The 19,682-nt window shown below is 46.3% G+C and overlaps 7 protein-coding genes across 7 annotated transcripts in view; 5 read left to right on the top strand and 2 right to left on the bottom strand.

Annotated features, from left to right (window-relative positions):
- Positions 1-491: 491 nt before the first annotated feature.
- Positions 492-2,429, top strand: ENH_00065000 (hypothetical protein, conserved; the record flags this gene model as incomplete). Its single annotated transcript, XM_013582228.1, is given in 3 exon segments — positions 492-1,953; positions 2,008-2,177; positions 2,181-2,429. Coding segments are annotated over 3 exon segments (1,881 nt in total).
- A 192-nt stretch (positions 2,430-2,621) lies between these two features.
- ENH_00064990 (hypothetical protein) lies at positions 2,622-3,305 on the top strand (the record flags this gene model as incomplete). The annotated part of the gene is made up of 1 exon (XM_013582227.1): positions 2,622-3,305. One exon carries the CDS (start codon positions 2,622-2,624, stop codon positions 3,303-3,305), a length of 684 nt encoding a protein of 227 aa, XP_013437681.1.
- A 1,007-nt stretch (positions 3,306-4,312) lies between these two features.
- Positions 4,313-4,543, top strand: ENH_00064980 (hypothetical protein; the record flags this gene model as incomplete). The annotated part of the gene is made up of 1 exon (XM_013582226.1): positions 4,313-4,543. The coding sequence occupies one exon, from the start codon at positions 4,313-4,315 to the stop codon at positions 4,541-4,543; it is 231 nt and encodes a 76-aa protein (XP_013437680.1).
- Positions 4,544-5,086: 543 nt separating this feature from the next.
- On the bottom strand, positions 5,087-9,865 carry ENH_00064970 (hypothetical protein, conserved; the record flags this gene model as incomplete). Its single annotated transcript, XM_013582225.1, has 5 exons — positions 5,087-5,455; positions 5,596-6,732; positions 8,373-8,503; positions 9,230-9,359; positions 9,773-9,865. The coding sequence occupies 5 exons, from the start codon at positions 9,863-9,865 to the stop codon at positions 5,087-5,089; spliced, it is 1,860 nt and encodes a 619-aa protein (XP_013437679.1).
- Positions 9,866-13,156: 3,291 nt separating this feature from the next.
- ENH_00064960 (hypothetical protein) lies at positions 13,157-15,515 on the top strand (the record flags this gene model as incomplete). Its single annotated transcript, XM_013582224.1, has 2 exons — positions 13,157-13,465; positions 15,036-15,515. The coding sequence occupies 2 exons, from the start codon at positions 13,157-13,159 to the stop codon at positions 15,513-15,515; spliced, it is 789 nt and encodes a 262-aa protein (XP_013437678.1).
- A 1,547-nt stretch (positions 15,516-17,062) lies between these two features.
- Positions 17,063-18,628, bottom strand: ENH_00064950 (hypothetical protein, conserved; the record flags this gene model as incomplete). Its single annotated transcript, XM_013582223.1, has 1 exon — positions 17,063-18,628. The coding sequence occupies one exon, from the start codon at positions 18,626-18,628 to the stop codon at positions 17,063-17,065; it is 1,566 nt and encodes a 521-aa protein (XP_013437677.1).
- A 958-nt stretch (positions 18,629-19,586) lies between these two features.
- The window catches only part of ENH_00064940 (S1 RNA-binding domain containing protein, putative), a gene marked incomplete at both ends in the record, with an annotated part of 2,177 nt that continues 2,081 nt past the window's right edge, over positions 19,587-19,682 (top strand). Inside the window, one exon of the mRNA XM_013582222.1 lies at positions 19,587-19,682. This exon is cut by the window's right edge and continues 45 nt beyond it. Within this exon, the coding sequence (XP_013437676.1) occupies positions 19,587-19,682 (96 nt within the window).

Raw genomic sequence — 19,682 nt, 5'->3', positions numbered from 1 at the left:
GCTGCCCGAGCCCGACGAAGCAGCAGGGGGTTGGCCTTACAGGGGGGGTGCAGCGCAGCTGCCGGCTCGCGTGCTGCAGTGGCTGCTGTTCAGTCGCCGCCACGCCGAAGCTGCTGCTGCTGCTGCTGCTGCTGCTGCTGCTGCTGCTGCGGGCAGCAGCGGCGGCGCAGCAGCAGCAGCGGGCGCGGCCGCCACTCCCGCTGCCGCTCCGCAGCCACACAGCCATGCGCAGGAAAGCAAGAAACACAACGCGCATCTCAGAGGAGCTAGGGGTAAGACAGGGTTTAGGGTTTAGGGTTTAGGGTTTGGGGTTTAGGGTTTGGGGTGTGGGATGTGGGGTTCAGGATGTAAGGTTTGCAGTTTTTGGGGTGTGGGGTTTTTGGGGTTCTTAGGGCTTCTAGGGCTTTGAAGGCTTTCGGGGTTTTTGGGATTTTAGGGTTTAGGGTTTAGGGTTTAGGGTTTAGGGTTTGGGGTTTTTGTTTGTAGGCGAAATGCGCGTTAGAGCGGCAGGCATGAAGGCACTGGAGTGTATAGGCAGCTCAGAGGCCGCGGATGCTGCTGCTGCTGCTGCAGCAGGAACTGCAGCAAATGCACCAGCTGCAGCAGGAAGCAAGGCAGCAGCAGCAGGCAAAGGACCAGCAGCAAACAAGGCTGTGGCAGCAAGCAAAGCAGCAGCAGCAGCAGCAGCAGCAGCAGCAGCAGGAGGTGCAGCAACACCTGTTATTGTCTCTCCGGCTTTGTCTTGCGACAGCTGCAACGAGAGCCGCCTTGCTGCTTCCCCGCTGTTGATTCCCACAGATGCTCTATCCCCAACAGTCTGTAGCAGCAGCAGCAGCAGCAGCAGCAGCAGCAGCAGCAGCAGCAGCAGCTTTGCTTGTGGGGCTGACGATTTCCTGTGCCTCCCCGAGCGTCTGGGAGCCATCAACCTGCAGCAGCAGCAGCCCCAGAAGCAGCGTCAGCAGCAGCAGCAGCAGCAGCAGCAGCAGCAGCAGCCGCTGCTGCTGCAGCAAAGTTTTGCTCCGCCTTCTTCTGTCCTCATTGGCCCTCAAAGTGCGCTTCCCGTGGGCTCATATTACTTGACAGGCAAAGACCAGCAGCAGCAGCAGGAGCAGCAGCTGCTGCAACTGCAGCAGCAGGAGCAGCAGCTGCTGCAACTGCAGCACCAGCAGCAGCAACAGCAGCAGAACCCCAGCCTTACATACACTGAACAGCAGCAGGTGCTGCTGCAGCAGCAACAGCAATTGCAGTACCAACAGCTGCAGCAGCAACAATTGCAGCACCAACTCCAGCTGCAGATGCAGCAGCAGCAAATGCAGCAGCACCACCTCCCGTTGCCCGAGCAGCAGCAGCTGCAGCAACAACTTCTCCTGACGCAGCAGCAAGAGCTGCACGAACTGCAGCAGCAGCAGCAACAGCAGCAGCAGCAGCTCTGCGATAGCAGCAAAGGGTTCTGTAGCTGGGATGTGACAGCAGATGCCGCGACAGACAGCAAGTACTCGCTGCCAGCTGCTGCATGCGCAGCAGCAGCAGCACCAGCAGCAGCAGCAGCAGCCCCAGCAGCAGCAGCAGCAGCAGCAGCACGGACGCCAGCAGCAGCAGCAGGACAGAGAGGGAAGCGAACTCTTGAAAGAGAAGCTGGCAGCAAACGCTTCCTGCGGCGTGCTGCTGTGCTGCCGCTGGCAACCCCACAGCCTTTTCATTTTGCTGCTAAGAAGACACGGGAGAAAGATGGCAGCTATTACGGCTTGAGGCAGAGGTCTGCTGCTGCTGCTGCTGCTGCTGCTGCTGCTGCTGCTGCTGCTTCTGGCGCTGTTCCAGGGGTAGATTCCGTACCTGCACAGCTCTCGACACCTGCAGCAGCACCAGTTGCAGCATCAGAAGCAGCAGCAGCAGCAGCAGCAGCAGCAGCAGCAGCAGCAAACCCATCTGCTGCCTGGGGGGCTCCTATTTCCATGCTGAGGGAATGGTACAGCGTAGCAGAGTTGGACGGAGGGGATTTCTCTCCCACGTGCCCTGCAGCAGCAGCTGCTGCTGCTGCTGCAGGCGATTTCAGCAGCAGCAGCAGCAGCAGCAGCAGCGCGGGAGGCGTTGTGCTGCCTTTTAGAGTCACGCCTGAAGAAGTGGCAGCAGCAAACGCGCTGGTCAGAGAGCCGTTGGACTATTACGTAACTGTGGGCTAGCAGCAGCAGCAGCAGCAGCAGCAGCAACAGCAGCAGCAGCAGCAGGAATGCAGCAGGTGCGGCAGAGAAGAGGCCGTAGCAGAGGACCAAACAAGGGCAGCAGCAGCCGCTTTGGAAATAGTTGTGGCAGCAGCAGCAGCAGCAGCAGCAGCAAAGCCAGCAGTAGAAACTGCAGGTTTGCCTGCAGCAACAGCAGTAAAAGCAGCGCCAACTGCAGCAAACGCTGCAGCAGTGGAAGCAGCTGCATGAACTGCAGCAAAAGCTGCAGCAGCAGCAGCCGCAAGAGCGGCAGCATTAACTGCAGCAGAAACATCTGCAGCTGATAGCAAAAGCTGCAGCAGCAGCAGTAATGAAGGCAGCATAAACTGCAGCAAAACTTGCAGCAGGAAAGCAGCAGCAGCTGTAACAGCTGCAGCAGCAGCAGCAAGGAAGCAGCACTGAATGCAGCAGCAGTTGCAACAGCAACAACAGGAGTTGCAACAGCAGCAGCAGCTGCAGCAAACGCTGCAGCAAAAACTGCAGCAAAAATTGCAGCAAGGACTGCAGCAAAAGCTGCAGCAAGGACTGCAGCAAAAGCTGCAGCAAAAGCTGCAGCAAGGACTGCAGCAAAAACTGCAGCAAAAACTGCAGCAAGGACTGCAGCAAAAGCTGCAGCGAAAGCTACGGCAAAAGCTGCAGCAAAAGCTGCAGCAGCAAAACCAGCAACCGGAGAGAGAGCGGTGGATTTGCTGCAAAGGCAGCAACTGCAGCAAACGTAGCAGTGGCAGCAGCAGCAGCAAATCACCAGCAGCAGCAGCAGCATCGGAAACAGCTGCAGCAGCTGCAGCAGCTGCAGCAGCAGCAGCATCGGAAGCCGCTGCACCGGCTGCGGCAGCAGCAGCAGCAGCAGCATGGGAAACCGCTGCAGCAGCTGCGACAGCAGCAGCAGCAGCAAAGGCAGCAGCAGCAGCGGCAGCGTGGAACGGGAATATTTGTAGTGCTACTTCTCATGACCGACAAACAGTGTTCTTTTTTCTTCCGTCAGCAGCAGCAACAGCAGCAGCAGCAACAGCAACAGCAGCCGTAGCAGCAGCAGCAACCGTAGCAACAGCGACAGGAACAGCAGCCGAGCAGCAACAACAGTAGCAGCAGCAGCAGCAGCAACCGTAGCAGCAACAACAGCATCCGCAGCAGCAACAACCGTAGCAGCAACAACAGCAGCAGCAGCAGCAACCGTAGCAGCAACAGCAGCAGCAACCGTAGCTAAAACAGCAGCAGCAACCGTAGGAGCAGCAGGAGCCGTGCAGGGCATGCAGCAGCAGGAGGGATAAGCGCTAGCAGCAGCAGCTGCAGCAGCAGCAGCAGCAGCAGCGGCAGCGACGGGGTCGATGCTTCAGCAGCAAGCTAGCTACATAGCTGGCCAGTTAGCTAGCTAGCTAGCCAGTGAGCCACGGAGCTGCCCAGCTAGCCAGCGAGCTACTTACCTAGCTAGCTAAGTGGCTGGCTAGCTGCTTAGCTAGCTAGCTAGGTAGCTAGCCAGCGGCATAGCGGAAGCAGCTAGCTAGCTGGCTAGCTGGCAAGCTGCTGCACCAGCTAGCTGCTTGGCTAGCTAGCTGAGCTGCTGCAGCAGCTAGCTGCCTGGCTAGCTAGCTGAGCAGTTCCAGCTAGCCAGGCAGCTTTCTGGGCGGCCAGCGAGCCAGTGCCGCGGGGGAGCGCGATGGATTTCAGTGAAGCGCCCAGCTAGCTAGCTAGCTAGCTGGCTAGCTAGCTAGCTAGATGGGTGGCTAGCTAGCTGGCTAGCTAGATGGGTAGCCAGCTAGCTGGGTGGCTAGCTAGCTAGCTGGGTGGCTAGCTAGCTATGCATCAGTGCCTTTGGCCATGCTTGAGGGTGCGGCGGCCTGTAGGAGCGATTTAAATGCATTTGCCGAGAAGTGATTTATAATTTAAAAAGAAAGAAATAATAAAAGTGATTTAATTTGATTTGAATTTAATTGAAGTGCTCTGCGGTGTATGCGGACCTAGTGCACCCGGGAGGTGCCTATACACCTGAAGTGCCGCGAGCTGTCTGTACACCTCAAGAGCCAAGTTTGCCTGTACACCCGAAATGAAGTTTCCCTCAAACTAATTTGCTTCCCACCGAATAAGTTGCATGCATGCAGCAGGAAAGGCAGCAGCAGCAGCAGCAGCAGCAGCAACAAGGACAGCAGCCGCAGCAGCGGCGGCAGCAGCAGCTGCAGCAGCAGCCGCAGCAGCTGCAGCAGCAGCCGCAACACCAGCAGCAGCCGCAGCAGCGCAGCAGCAGCGGAAGCCGCAGCCGCAGCGAGAGCAGCAGCAGCAGCAGCAGCAGCAAGAGCAGCAGCAGCAGCAGCAGCCTGCGCAGCTGAAACAACCCGAGAAGGTGCCGGGACACCTGGAGAAGTGTCGAGGTGTCTGTACACCCGAGAGCAGCAGCAGCGGCTGTTCTTCATTTTCATTATTTCATTTTAGTTTTGCTTCCAAAGCTCAATTGTGCTGCAGTTCTGCTGCTCTTCATTTCCTTTAAAGAGGCGCATTTCTAGTAGTGCCGCAGCGGCTGCAGCAGCAGCAGCAGCAGCAGCAGCTGCTGCTGCTGCTGCAGCAGCTGCTGCAGCAGCAGCTGCAGCAGCTACAACAGCAGCTGCTGGAGCTGCTCCTGGAGCTACAGCAGCAGTTGCTGCTGCTGCTGCGGTGCTCAGCACAGTAGCAGCAGCAAATGCACAGCAGTGTTAAAGCCTTCTGCTTCGTTTATACTCACCGTTGGCTTCCCTCAGTTTTTTTCGTTTTCATTTTTTCCTTTTATCCAACTCTTGAGAGCTAAGATTGGAGTTTGGACTTTGCTGCTGCTGCTGCTGCTGCAGCTGCTGCTGCTGCTGCTGCTGCTGCTGCCGTTCGTGCTGCTGCTAGTGCTGCTAGTGCTGCATCGGCTGGCAGCATTTGATGCTGCTTCTGCTGTTTATTGCTGCTCTACTTGTTGCTGCTTTTACTGCGAGTTGCTGCAGCAGTTGCTGCTGATGCTCTCTGCTATGGTTGCTGCTGCTGCTTGCTGCTATGGTTAGTGCTGCTGCTGCCATGGTCTGCTTCTGCTGCTGCTGCTGCTGCTGCTGCAAAGCACAGTGAGATGCGGCATTGGGCAAAGAACAGGGAAAACAAATTTTGCTGCTGCTGCTGCTGCTGCTGCTGCTGCAGCATTTGGGGTTATTTAGGGTACAGAAGACGCAGACATGCTGCAGTTGTTGCTGCTGTGTGCTGCTGCTGCTGCAGCTGCTGCTGGTTTCGAGCTGCAGCAGCAGTTGCTGCTTTTTGCAGCAGCGCAGCAGCCAGCAGCAGGAGCAGCAGCAGCAGCAGCAACGCAGCAAGACAGCTGCTTGCCTGGGTGTCTTGCGGTGTCAGTACACCGTAAGTGCTGCATTGCTTCTACTTGTTTTTGCTTCTGCTGCTGCTGCTGCAGCAGCAGAGCAGCAGCAGCAGCACCAAAACTAGCAGCAGCAGCTCCTGTCTCTTCCTTGCTTATTAGTCTGGAATGAAATTTACATTTCTTTCGGTGGTGATGCCGAGGAGCTTCTGCTTCTGCTTCTGCTGCTGCTGCTGCTGCTGCTGTTGCAGCTGCTGTTGCTGCTGCTGTTGCTGCTGCAGCTGGCACATGGCTCTCAGCAGAGGGCACATTGTAGCAGCAGCTGCTGCTGCAGCTGCAGCATTTGCTGCTGTTGCTGCAGCTGCTGCTGCAGCTGCTGCTGCTGTTGCTGCGGTTAGCTCCTGAGAAGCAGCAGCTTGCTGCAGTGGTGCTGCTGCTTGGCCCTTCAGAAGATGTACTAGCCTTTGTTTGCTCTTCATAAACCGGGCATCCTTGCTGCAGCTGCTGCTGCAGCTGCTGCTGCTGCTGCAGCTGCTGCTGCTGCTGTTGCAGAAGCTGCTGCTGCTGAAAAGGCTGCTGCAGCTGGCTCGCGTGTCTCAGCAGCAAGTGCTGCTGTTGTAGGCAAGGCAGTGTTGCTTTAAGCAAGGATGTCGATGCCAGTTGCTGCTGCTGCTGCTGGCAATGCTGCTGCTGTTGCTGCTGCTGCTGCTGCTGCTGCAGCTGCTGCAGCTGTTCCTGCTGCTGCTGCAGCTGATTCTGCTGCTGCTGTCGCTGCATGTGCTGCGGTTGGTGCATCATTTGCTGCTGAAGCTGCTGTCCCACACTTGGAATTGGCTGCTGCTCCTGCTGCGTCTGCAGCTGCTGCTGCTGCTGCTGCTGCTGCTGCTGCAGGACGCAGCAGCAAATGCATGCGCTGTTTGTTGCAGCAGCTTCGATGCAGCGTTGCATTTCAGTTCGGGTGTCTAGACACCTCTTGAGGTCGCTGGCAAGCGCTGCTCTTTGCTGCTGCAGCATTTCATTTTTATTTATTTCTTCTTTTAGTGCTGCTTCTGCTGCTATGCATCTTGCATGCAGCTGCAGCAAACGCTCCCGCAGCTCAGGGAAAGAACAAATGCTGCTGCTGCTGCTGCTGCTGCTGCAGCGCTCCGCCTGCAGCATCGCAGCCAGCTGCTTCCGCTTTGCCTCCGACGCCTCCAGCTCAGTCTGCAAGCAGCAGCAGCAGCAGCAGCAGCAGCAGCAGCAGCAGCAGCAGCAGCAGCAGCAGGAAGAGGAGTCGGCGTGTCGATTTTAATTGTTTGTCTGCTTTGTTTTTGTCTTTATTTTGCTTTTAAAAGCCTTTTAAATTTGCAGAATTAATTATTTTTTATTTATAAAAAATTCCACTTTAGAAATAAATTCCATTTTGCTGCGAAACTGACAAATTTAATGCAGCACTATATAATGTATTTATTAATGTTAAATAAATGTTTTTAAAATATAATAAAATATATTTAATAATAATGAAATATATTTAATAATAATAAAATGTATTTAATAATAATAAAATGTATTTAATAATAATAAAATATGTTTAATAATACTAAAATGTATTTAATAATAATAAAATATGTTTAATAATACTAAAATGTATTTAATAATAATAAAATATATTTAATAATAATAAAATATATTTAATAATATAAAATCCACAACTTGGAAAATGCAATACAGTCTGCGGTGTATGTACACCTGAACAATGTGCACTTTGCGCAAAAAAAGAAAAATAAAGTAAAACAAAATAAAATAAAATAAAATAAATAAAATAAATAAGATGAAAGAAATTAAATTAAATTAAATTAAATTAAATTAAATTAAATTAAATTAAATTGAATTAAATTAAGAACGTTTTATTATTGCGGTGTACGTACAGCAAACATGTTGTTTCTAAAATGCAAAAATATACACCAGGATTTTGCATGCAAATAAAAAATTTCTTTTTTGAATTTAAATCCAAATTTAAATTTAAATTCAAATTCGAATTCAAATTTAAATAAATAAATAAATAATCAATTAATTAAATAATTAAATAAATAAATAAATAATCAATTAATTAAATAATTAATAAATAATCAATTAATTAAATAATTAAATAAATAAAGTTACTTTTAAAATGAAACTTTGAAAAGGCATGTGGAAAAGCAAAACAAATCTTTTTTCCTGTTTTTGCTTAATCAAGTCTTTTTAATTTTATTCTTTTATTATGATTTTCTTTCTTTTAATTATTTTTTCATTCTTTTTAATAATCATTTTGATTTATTTTTTATAATTTCCATTCTTTTTAATAATCACTTTTAATCACTTAAATCATCTTTTCCTTTTTATCATTTTCATTCTTCTTCTATTACCATTTTCATTTATTTTTTAATCATTTCGATTTACTTTTTAATCCTTTTCATTTATTTTAAAATTCTTTTCATTTATTTAAATATCTTTTCATTCATTTAATTTTTATTTAAATTATTCAATTACAATTTTCCCTAATTTAATCATTACTTCCATTAATTTTCTGATTTTTTCGCTAATTTGGTGATTTTAATGAAGAATTTAAAAAGCTTTTGTTAAATTAATTATTAATTAATTGATTTAATTGCCATTTATCCATTAAATCATTATTTTAACTTATTTAATTGCCATTTATCCATTAAATCATTATTTTAATTAATTTAATTGCCATTTATCCATTAAATCATTATTTTAACTAATTTAATTGCCATTTATCCATTAAATCATTATTTTAATGGATTTAATTGCCATTTATCCATTAAATCATTATTTTAATTGGTTTAATTGCTTTAAAGGCTCACTTCCACTTTTTTGAACTTTTGATTTAAAGCAAAAAGCCTCGAGGCCAAATTGAAGGTTTTATGCAGCAGTTTATAGCCGGGGATTTTCAAGTTGAGAAAAGGGGCAACGAGTTCTTGGCTGGGGGGCGTTTCTGCGGAAAGAAGTCCAAATTCCGGAAAATAAACCGCCAAATGCAACTAAATGCACCATTTTGAATCCCAAATAATGAATTAAACGGAATTAAAATGTTTTATTTCACTAATTCGGCTTTTAAATTCAAAAAAATGAAAAAAATCGGAAAAGATCGACCGCCGCCGCGCCGGCCTTCTGAGGTGTACGTACACCCCAGCTCCGCAGCCGCAGCAGCAAACTTGCGCAGCAGCAAAAGATGGGAGAAAGTAAAAACAAATAAATTAATTTAACAATTAAATAAATACTTTAGCAATTAAAAGAGAGAAAAGCCGGAAGTGAAGGAGCTAGGGTTTAGGGTTTAGGGTTTAGGGCTACGGGCTTAGCATTTCAGCTCAAGAGTTCAGCGTCTAGGGTTTACGAGGGTTTAGGGTTTAGGGTTTAGCGAAGTTTAGGGTTTTGTGGGGCTTAAGCTTTACCTTTTAGGGCTTATCAGCGTTTATTCTCCAGCATTCAGGTTTAGTAGGGTTTAGGAGGGTTTAGGGTTTAGTAGTAGGGTTTAGGGTTTAGTAGGGTTTAGGGTTTAGTAGGGTTTGAAGTCCAGTAGGGTTTAGGATTTAGAAGGGTTTAGGATCTGGTACGGTTAAGGGTTTAATAGGGTTTAGTGTCTCGTAGCGTTTACGGGCTACTCTGGATATCGGAATTAGGGTTTAGGGTTTAGGGTTTAGGGTTTAGGGTTTAGGGTTACCGGACTCGACGATCATGGTGAAGCACTGTTCGAGTCTTTCATCAAACCTCTGAAAAGCTGCAAGTTCTATTTTCAGTTCTTGCAGCAAAACCATTTCTTCTTTTGCTTTCTTTTCAGACTCTTCCAAGTCCTAAACAGCCGCACTAAACCCTAAACCCTAAACCCTAAACCCTAAACCCTAAACCTTAAACCTGCTAGACACTTTTTGCCCCAAGACCTGGGGCCCAAGCCTCAGAAACCCCAAACCCTAAACCCTCCGCTCTGCACGCTAAGCCCCAAAGCCCAGGCCCGGAACCGCAAACTCTAAACCCTAAACCCTAAACCCTTAAACCCTAAACCCTAAACCCTAAAGTTCAGTGTGATATAAACAGATCTCTTTGAGCCCAGGTGTGCGTACACCTGATAGGCTGAAAGACAGAAAAAAAGATACAAATAAATAAAATTATTTATATACTTTTAAAGTGAATTAAATACTAAAACTTAACTACGGCCTAGGTTTAGGGTTTAGGGTTTAGGGTTTAGGGTTTAGGGTTTAGGGTTTACGTGCTGCGTGGCCTGCAGCTCTTCTTTCAATTGTTTTATTTCGTCTTCGTTTTTTTCCTTTTCTTCTTTCGAAGCCTCAAAAGCAATTTTCATTTTCTGCAGCTCAGCAGCGCTCAGCTGCAGCTGCAAGCAAAACCCTAAACCCTAAACCCTAAACCCTAAACCCTAAACCCTAAACCCTAGGCCCAAGACCCTTAACCCCTAGCACTGCAAGTAAACAGCTGAACCCTGGTTTCCCCGCTGCTGCTTCTTCAGCGCAAACCCTAAGCCCCAAACCCTAAACCCTAAACCCTAAATCTTAAACCCTAAACCCTAAACCCTAAACCCTAAACCCTAAACCCTAAACCCTAAATTTGAACCTGAGCTGAAAGCTTCGCGAGAGACTCTTGATGGGCTGCATGCGTTTTGCAAAGTGCAGAAGCAACTTCCTGAAGAAATCAATTATTCAAATTATTTAAATTATTTATTTATTTATTGTTTTTATTTATTATTTATTTATTTATTTATTTATTTATTTATTTATTTATTTATTTATTTATTTAATATATTTATTTATTTATTTATTTGGCCAACTGGAGAAGCAGCAGCGCCAATAAACAACAAATGACAAACAACTGAAAATAAATAAATAAATAAATACAATGAAATAAATAAAATAAAATAAAATAATGGATAAATAAAATAAGTAAATAACTAAATAAATGAATAAATAAATAAATTAAATAAATGAATAAGTAAGTAAATAAATAGATAATAAATAATTCATAAATAAACAAGTAAATAAAATAACTAAACAAATAAATAATAAACAATGAATAAATAAACAAACAAATAAAATAAGTAAAAAAATAAGAAAACGAATAAATAATAAATAATAAATAATAAATAATAAATAATAAATAATAAATAAATAAATAAATAAATTAATATTTAATAAATAATAAAAATAAATAAATAAAGTCTTGCCTCATATCGAGTTTCAGAATGATGATATTTCACTTCCAAACTTTCCGCCTTTGTCTCCGCAGCGTCCAGCTGTACATACACCCCAAAGCCCCTAGGGTTTAGGGTTTAGGGTTTAGGGTTTAGGGTTTAGGGTTTAGGGTTTGGGGTTTGGGGTTAGGTCGCTTGGTGCTGCAGCTACGCAGACGCGGGGTTTTCCCAAGGGTTTAGGGTTAGGGTTTGAGGGTTTAGGGCGAGGGTTTGTGGCGAGGGTTTAAGGGTTTAGAATTAGGGTTTAGGGTTTAAGATTAGGGTTTAGGGTTTAAGACTAGGGTTTAGACAAAGGGCTGTAATTAGCAGATATCATAATTAGAGCCCTCACTCCCAATGTGAGGGTTTGGGATTTAGCTTATAGTGACTATTGTCTAGGGTTTAGGGTTTGGCTCGAGGCTTTAGGGTTTAGGGTTTAGGGTTTAGGGTTTAGGGTTTAGGGTTTAGGGTTACTTGGAGTTTGTACTGCAGCAGGTCTTTTTCTGCTTTTCGCTGAATTTGTTCTTCTTGAGATTTAAATTTGAATTCCAACTCGCTTTGCAGCACTTTCTTTTCCGCCTCGTGCTGAACACAAACCCTAAACCCTAAACCCTAAACCCTAAACCCTAAACCCTAAACCCTAACTAAACCCTAGATTCCAAACCCTAGGCCATAAACAATAAACACGAACCGCAAAGTTCTTCCCCCTTATTCCTAAGCATTAACGGCTCAACCCCAAACCCCAAACCCCAAACCCTAAACCCCAAACCCTAAACCCCAAACCCTAAACCCCAAACCCTAAACCCTAAACCCTAAACCCTAAATCGTGGTCTCGCCTGTGCATGCAGGCGCAGCAGCTGGCTTTGGTGCTCCGCAGCAAGTTTAAAAGTATTTGTTTTTGTTTCTGTTTTTAATTTTTGAATTTCTTTTTCCAAAAAGTGGATTTTGTCTTGGGCTTTTTTCAGGTGTATCTGCAGCTCGGCCTGCGGCGCAGCAGACCCGCCGCGCGGAAAGCTCTCATTTTTTCCCGATTTTGGACTTTTTTGAGATAAAAAAGAATTAAAATGCAATTAAAATGCAATTAAAATGCAATTATTGTTTTAATTCCGAAGAAATCGAATTAAAAGAAGCAAATTCCACCCCAAAACCACCAAATAATTCAAAATCGGAACTTCAACACGAGACGCTCAGCATGCAATATAATAATAATAATAATAATAATAAATATATATATTTATTATTATTATTATTATTATTATTATTATTATTATTATTATTATTATATTTATTAATTCATAAATAAACCAATTAATTAATTAATTGAAAGTGTTTGGGGCTTGCTTTCTTTTTTTCGGTTGCTTCTGCCGAAGGCTCCTTTGTCTGCGCCTCTCCTGCAGCCTGCGGCAGCCACGCAAACCCTAAAAAAGGGTTTAGGGTTTACTAGCCCCCTCTTCTTAATTGGCTAGGTGGCAAAGAGAAGCAGCAAAAGTTACCTCAGCCTCTTTGGCTTCCTCAGAGTTCTCATTTCTGAAGAAGAATAAATGTCAAGAACAGAACCAAATCACACCTAGGGTTTAGGGTTTAGGGTTTAGGGTTTAGGGTTTAGGGTTAGGGGTTCGCAGCCGCAGCTTAGAAGCGTAGGGGCTGAATTTGGGGGCGCACGGCTTAGGGTTTAGGGCCGAGGGTTTAGGGTTTAGGGTTTAGGGTTTAGGGTTTTGACTCGCCTTATCTCTTCAGGCTCGAGCTGAATGTCTTTCTCCATTGCTGCCAGAGCTTCCTACAAACCCTCAAATCCTAAGCCCGAAACCCTAAGCTCTAAACCCTAAACCCTAAACCCTAAACCCTAAACATAAGCCCTAAACCCTAAACCCTAAACCTAAGCCCTAAACCCTAAACCCTAAACCCTAGAGTATAGGCCCAAAACGATGAGCATCGAGCTTTGAATCCTTTAAGAGGTCTCAGTTGCGTGCTCGAGATCTTATTTCATATATTAGTGTTTAGGGTTAGGGTTTAGGGCAAGGGTTTAGGGCTAGGGTTTAGGGTTTAGAGTCTAGGGTTTAGGGTTTGGGGGTTTACCTGTAGCGTTTGTACTTCTTGCGAAAGCAAATCACAATTCTCGCATTTCTTTTCTTCAAAGGCATTGCTGATGCAAAAATAAAAGCAAGATGATTAGGGTTTAGGGTTTAGGGTTTAGGGTTTAGGGTTTAGGGTTTAGGGTTTAGGGTCTAGCGTTCGGGCGCCAAGCTGCTAGAAGCTTCCCTATACACCTCAGCTTGTATTATTGGGGCAAGATCTCCAGCAGCAGCAGCAGCAGCAGCAGCAACAGCAGCAGCAGTAGAAAAAGAATAAGAAGCAAAAGCAGCAGCAGCAGCAGAAGCAGCAACCACAGTAGCAGCAGAAGCAGCAGCAACAATGGTAGCAGCAGCAGACGCTGCAGCACCAACAGCAGCAGCAGAAGCAACAGCGGCAACAACAGCAGCAACAACAACTGCAGCAGCAGCAGCAACAGCAGCAACAACTGCAGCAGCAGCAGCAACAGCAGCAACAACTGCAGCAGCAGCAGCAGCAACAACAACAACTGCAGCAGCAGCAGCAGCAACAACAACAATTGCAGCAACAGCAGCAACAACAACTGCAGCAGCAGCAGCAACAGCAGCAACAACTGCAGCAGCAGCAGCAGCAGCAGCAACAATTGCAGCAGCAGCAGCAGCAAAATCTCACGTGAGGTCATATATTTCTTGTTCCAGCTGTCGCTGCTTTTCTTTGTACGGCATTACCATCTCATGGGCCTAAACAAAAAATAAACAAATTAAATAATTAAATTAATTAATTTAATTAATTTAATTATTTAATTTAATTAATTTAATTAATTAATTAATTTAATTAATTAATTTAATTAATTAATTAATTTAAAAATAAATAAATAAATAAATAAATAGGCTCGCCTTCATCTTGACAAAATCCTGCAGCGACAAACTGCTGGGGGGCAGCAGTTTAAGTTCTTCATATTTTTCATTTGTTATTTCCAGATTTCTGAAATAATAAATAAATAAATAAATAAATAAATAAATAAATAAATAAATAAATAAATAAATAAATAAAGTGAATGGAGTTGGAGGTTCGTTTCTTTATTATTCATCATAGTCGGCTAGCGAAAACGCTCCTTCGCTAAAGGCCCTATTAGGGTTTAGGGTTTAGGGTTTAGGGTTTAGGGTTTAGGGTTTAGAGTATTCGAGTTATTTAAAGTCAAAGGCGCTGAAGCTGCAGGCCATCGCACTGTGGCGCCCCCCTTGACCAGCACCTAGGGTTTAGGGTTTAGAGTTTAAAATTTAGGGTTTAGGGTTTAGGGGTTAGGGTTTAGGGTTTAGGGTTTAGGGTTTGTGGGGGTTTGGCGCACAGAAAGAGCTGCTGCTCGTTCACTTCAATCTCCCGAATCCTCGAAAGTGCTGCTTCTGCATTTTTGAGTTTTTTAGAAATGAAAAGAACTTCTTCCGTTGCTGCTTGCCGCAGCGCAGACAGCTCAGCCTGGTGTCTGTACACCCCAAACCCTAAACCCTAAACCCTAAACCCTAAACCCTAAACCCTAAACCCTAAACCCTAAGTCGTAAGCGCTTGATCCTGAAGTTTCAGTGTAATTGACCATACTTCGAAACCCTAGTGCTGAAATTCTCGTGCTGCTACGCTGGTAAGGATTTCGCCCCCATCAAACCCTAAACCCTAAACCCTAAACCCTAAACCCTAAACCCTAAACCCTAAACCCTAAAGCTTAGATTTGAGACAAACTTTTTTTGCAAAATAATTAGCTGAGCCTCAAGGCGGTGATTTCGCCTGTCAGCTTCCAACGCGCTCTGAAGCAGCGCAGCAGCAAACAACAAAATCCAAACCCTAAACCCTAAACCCTAAACCCTAAACCCTAAACCCTAAACCCTAAACCCTAATCAATAAAGCCTGAAATTGAAAAAGTCGGGTTCTCCCAATCGTGGCGAATGCCATTTGGGCAGTGCTTTGCAGAAGCACCCCTCTGAGTGTTCGCCTCGAGGGTTTAGGGTTTAGGGTTTAGGGTTTAGGGTTTAGAAGAGAGCAGATTCAAAAGTGTAAAGGGCCAAACCTGCAGCTCTGTGAGAGTGTTCTCTTCTGCTTCCATTGCAGACAAAGTGGCCCTGAAATTCGTGCTGAAGAGAAAAAAGAAAAATTAAATAAATTTTATTTTATAAATTCAAAAATAAAAAATAAAGTTAAAATAAATAAAAGGCAGCGCAGGGCCAAGAGGAAGCTGCTGCTGTGGCGGCAGCAAGAGAGCAGCAGCAGCGAGAACACCAAAAACAGCAGCAGCAACAACAGCAGGAACAGCAGCAAGAGCAGCAGCAGCAGCAGCAGCAGCAGCAGCAACGGCAAAAAAGCAGCAATCGCAGTAAAAGAGGCAACGAGAAGCAGCAAGGCAACACACGCAGAAGCAGCAGCAACAGCAGCAGCAGCAACAATAGCAGCAGCAACAATAGCAGCAGCCACAGCAGCAGGAGAAACAAAAGCAGCTGCAACAGCAGAAGCAACAATAGCAGCAGCAGCAGCAACAGCAGCAGCAGCAGCAACAACAGCAGCAGAAAACTCATTAAAAGAGCACACAAATGAGGAAACAGAAGTTGCAGCAGCAGTATTAGCCACTGCAGCAGCACCAGCAACGATTGCAGCAGCAGCAGCAGCAGCAGCAGCAGCAGCAGCAGCAGCAAGAAGGGCAGCAGCAGCAGCAGCAGCACGAAGCTCCAAATGCTGAAATTGCATTTGTTAGCATTATTAAATTTTGCTGCTGTGGGGCTCACGGCGTTTCATTTTGTAGTGCGTGGAGGTGGTGGTTTTTTTTGTGTTTTTTTTTATTTTTTTCTTTTTGTGTTTTTTCTTTTTTATTTCTTTTTATTATTTCAATTTCTTTATTTGCAAAAAAGTCTTTTATTTCTCTTTCCGCAGAAGAAGAGGAATTCAAAGAAGTGCCGTCTTCAGTTTCGAGAAGATCCTCCTGGCGGCGCAGGACTGAACTGAGGAATTGCATTTACTGGACCATTTTGATTAATTTAATCAATTTAATTTAATTTAATTTAATTTAATTTAATTTAATTTAATTTAATTTAATTTGATTAAATTAATTAAATTAAACTGAATTGAATTGAATTCGTTCAGTTTGAGCCCGGAGGAGTGCGTTTTGCTGCTGCAGCCGCAATTCAACTTTTGAATTTCTTGAATTGCTGCTGAACTGTTTCTTGAATGCAACAAATGAGGGAAATGAGAGAAATAAATGCGAAAATAATAATAAAAAGGATTTGTTTTGTTGCATGCAGCAAAAAGAAGGAAGTTTGGAGAGATTTAATTCAATTTCGACTTCTTTTTCCGCTTTTACCTCCGTTTCAGATAGTGCAGAACCCCACAGGTTTCCTTCCAACAGCGGGCCGCCAAACAGCGGCTTTTCCTCGGGAAAGCTCATCGATTTTGGGATTAAATGAAATGAATTGAACAAATAAAACAAATTAAAAAATTCATTTGCAAAATCCGCGGGTTTTTCGCGGAAAACAGCCGGCCGAGGGGGAGCCGCGGGAGGGGGAAAGCGCGGGGAAATAAACCCTCATTTAGGTTTTCGCGCGGCTAAAAACTCCTCAAAAATGCACAAAATAATTAATAATAATAATAATAATAATAAGTCTTTTAATTCAGATTAACTGTCGAAATCTCGCAGTGTTTCGCATTTCCACCCCCGTGGCCGACAGTCACTCGGCAGCGACGTCTGCGAGGGGCGGGGGGAAAGCGCAGTTAAATTTTCGCTCTTTTTCTTTTTTTTAATAAATTAATGTTTTAATTTGTTGAATTAAATTCAGAAATTCAATTTTATTGCATTTTTACCCGCGAAATCCCTTCCCAGCCACCCCCGTCTTGCGGCCTCCGCGCCAGCGGCTGCGCATGCTGGCCAGCTGATCAGCAGCAGCAAGCAGCACAGCACATATGCTTCAAACATCCTAAAATAATGAATAAATTAACAAATAATAAATGCAAATTGATTTTTGCAATGAAGGAAATCGAATTCAATTAATATTCAGATTTTCCAGAAGAGCCCCCGGCCACAGCCTGGTGTCTCACTGAGACGCCTCGTTTGCCCGAGGGCGAGTACAGCAGCCGCAGACTTAGCAGCAGTTAATTTGAAAAAGATGAATTAAATAGTTTTTAGTTTTCTTTATAGCGCAAAAGAAGTCCATTAGTGCAGAGCCAGCCTAGCCGCGCGCCCGAAGCCCCAGTCTGCAGCGTCTGTGCCAGTTTGGACTTCAAATCTTTTCAAATTTATTCAGTTTGCAAGTGAAGTTTGAACAATTCGTCCATCATATTTCCCAGAGTCGTCGGGCACACCAAATGATAGGCATATTGCATGTGGAGGCAGCGGATTCTGCAGAAGTTCAAAAGGCCGCCCATGCCGCGCAGTCGGAGGCACTGCATGAGTCTGCAGAGCCGGCAGCAGCAGAGCAAACATTTGCTGCACTTATTCAGTTCTTCTGCTTCTTTTTCCTTTTCAAAAAGACCACTGGTCTCTTCCGTTTGCTCCGGCGCTTCGGCTTCCTTCGAGTCGCAGCCCTTTCGGTTCATCTTTTCCAAGTCCGAAAAGATCAGACCTTCGGGTGTACGTACACTGCAGTCCGCGCAGCGGCGGTTGGCCGCGTAGAAGTGCGAAAGCAGGAATTTCGGAACTAAAAGCCATCGAAGTGCAATAAAACGAATGTTATCGTGAATAAGTTTTAGTTGAATATCCTCGTCTTGCGCCAAAAGTCCGTTTTCCATTTCCTTCATCCACCCCGTCAGTTCAACTTCCGAGATCTGCGCACTGAGCCGGTCGTTGCAGAGCCAGAAAGTGGTCGGAAACGGCGTAATTGCCTCTTCAACGGAATTAATTTGCGGCAAATTTGCTTTAATTTTGTTTTTATTTGCTGCTGAGGCCGCCTTTTCCAGCGGAAGCCGCAGTTTCCGCAAGGATTCCTCGAGGCGGCGGCTCGCGGGCAAGTCCGGCGCAGCGGCGCTGCTGCGCCTCTTCTGCTGCGGCTCCGCCACCCAAAAGGGAGAAACTGTCAACACTTGCGGAATAAAAGGCACTTCGGAGATGTCAGTGGGCTTTGCTGCATGCGCTGCAGCAGCAGCAGCAGCAGCAGCAGCAGCTTCTCGCCAGTGCAGCAGGTCTCGCTCCGCAGGCTGTCTGCTGCGGGCCACGGACAGCAGCCCGAGGGGAAATCTTTTGATTTGTTTGGCAATGAAAACAATCATTTCATCATCTGGCAGCTCCAGAAGCTTCTCTGCAGCCCTCTGGACTTCGCCTGCTGCTGCTGCAGCAGCAGCAGCAGCAGCAGCAGCTGCTGCTGCTGCTGCTGCTGCTTGCCCGCTGGGCGGCAGCAGATGAGACCTCTCCGGCGCCCCGGGAATGCCCACAGCTTCCGAAAGGAGGTCGCAGCAGAGCTGCAGCAAAGCGGCGCTGCTGTTTTCATTTTGAAGTACTTTTTTGATTCTTTTCCGCAACTCTTCCGAACTTTCTCCCCCCAAACAAAGCCCCCCAGGGGCCCCCTCGGGGGCCCCCAAGGGGGCCCCCTCGGGGGCCCCTCCGGGGGCCCCCTCGGGGGCCCCTCGGGGGGCCCCCGGAGGGGCCGGGGGGCCCCCAGGGGCCCCTCCGGGGGCCCCCAGGGGGGCCCCCGCGAGGGCACAAAAGGCCGCGGGAAGTATCGTGTGGGTCCAAAGGCCCTTATTCAAGATTTGTGTTGGGGTGTCTGCGCAGCTTTCGCTGGAGAGCAGCAATCGGCAAAGTCTGTCGAGCTTCAGAAGAGAAGGAAATAAAACTTCTTTTTGTTTTTCTTTTTGTTTCTTTTCCATTTTTGCTGCAGCAAATTGGCTTCTCCTCCCCAAGTTCAAGTAAAGGTGAACTTCATGTTTTCCGCTGCTGCACGCACTGCGCAGCCGCCCGCCCCCACCGCCTGCTGCTGCTGCTGCTGCCGCTGCTGCTGCTGCTGCTGCTGCTGCTGCTGCTGCTGCTTCCTCGCTTTCTGGTCCTTTTGGCCCTGCAGAATTTGAATTAAAAACGCATTTAATTGGATTTTCTCTTCTTTTGAACGTCAGGGGGAGGCAAAACGCAGGAGAGACCACTGGTTCTGCGGGATTCAGACGCGAGTGGAGTGGGCATGCAGATTGCCCCCGCGGCCGGAACTTGAAGTCAATACACCGGAAAGCACTCGGAAATAAAGAAAAGAGAAGAAAAAAAGAAACGAAAAAGTACTTAATTGGCTTAGGAAGGCCCCCAGGCACTGAGATCATCCCAGCTTCCCCGGGAAGTGCCTCGGCGGGGGGCGAGAGAAAGCCGCGATGAATGCAAAAAGTTGAATTATTTTCTTGAAACTGCACAAAAAACAAAAAAATTCGAATTTAAATCACTTTTATTCCGCAGTCTTGTTTAAAATTCAGAAAGTTCCGCTGGGGCTGGGGCCCCTGCGTCGGCGTGCATGCTGGAGCCGCGGCGGCTTTCCAGCTCCTTCCAGCCACTGAAATGAACTCTGAAGAATTAATTTATTATTTTTTGACGAAGTAAAATTGAATTTGCGTTTGTTTCCGCGGAAGACTTGCAGGTTCTGGAGTTTGGCGGAGTTGAACGGGCGCGGAGTCTCGCAGTTCAGGTTTTCTGCACCACTCGACAATTCCAAAACGCCATTTTGCGGCGAAACTCGGATTTCTCGGCCTCAAACTTGGTTTATTTGGAAACATTTTCCATTTTTATTTCCAAATTGGTCTTTATTTCGCCAGCTTTCCCTTTTTTTCCGCAAAGATCGCCAGCTTTCCGATGCTCGGCGACAGCCTCGAAGGCGACGACGCCTTCGGCCGCTCGCCGTCGCCCCCCAGGAGGCCCCCGGCGGCCTCGGGCGTGGGCGCTGTCTTG

The sequence above is a fragment of the Eimeria necatrix genome, genomic scaffold (genome assembly GCF_000499385.1).
Source record: "Eimeria necatrix Houghton genomic scaffold, Enh_scaff598, whole genome shotgun sequence".
NCBI lineage: Eukaryota > Apicomplexa > Conoidasida > Eucoccidiorida > Eimeriidae > Eimeria > Eimeria necatrix.
The sequence above is the reverse complement of the archived record's forward strand: the minus strand, read 5'-3'. Positions and strand labels throughout refer to the sequence as shown.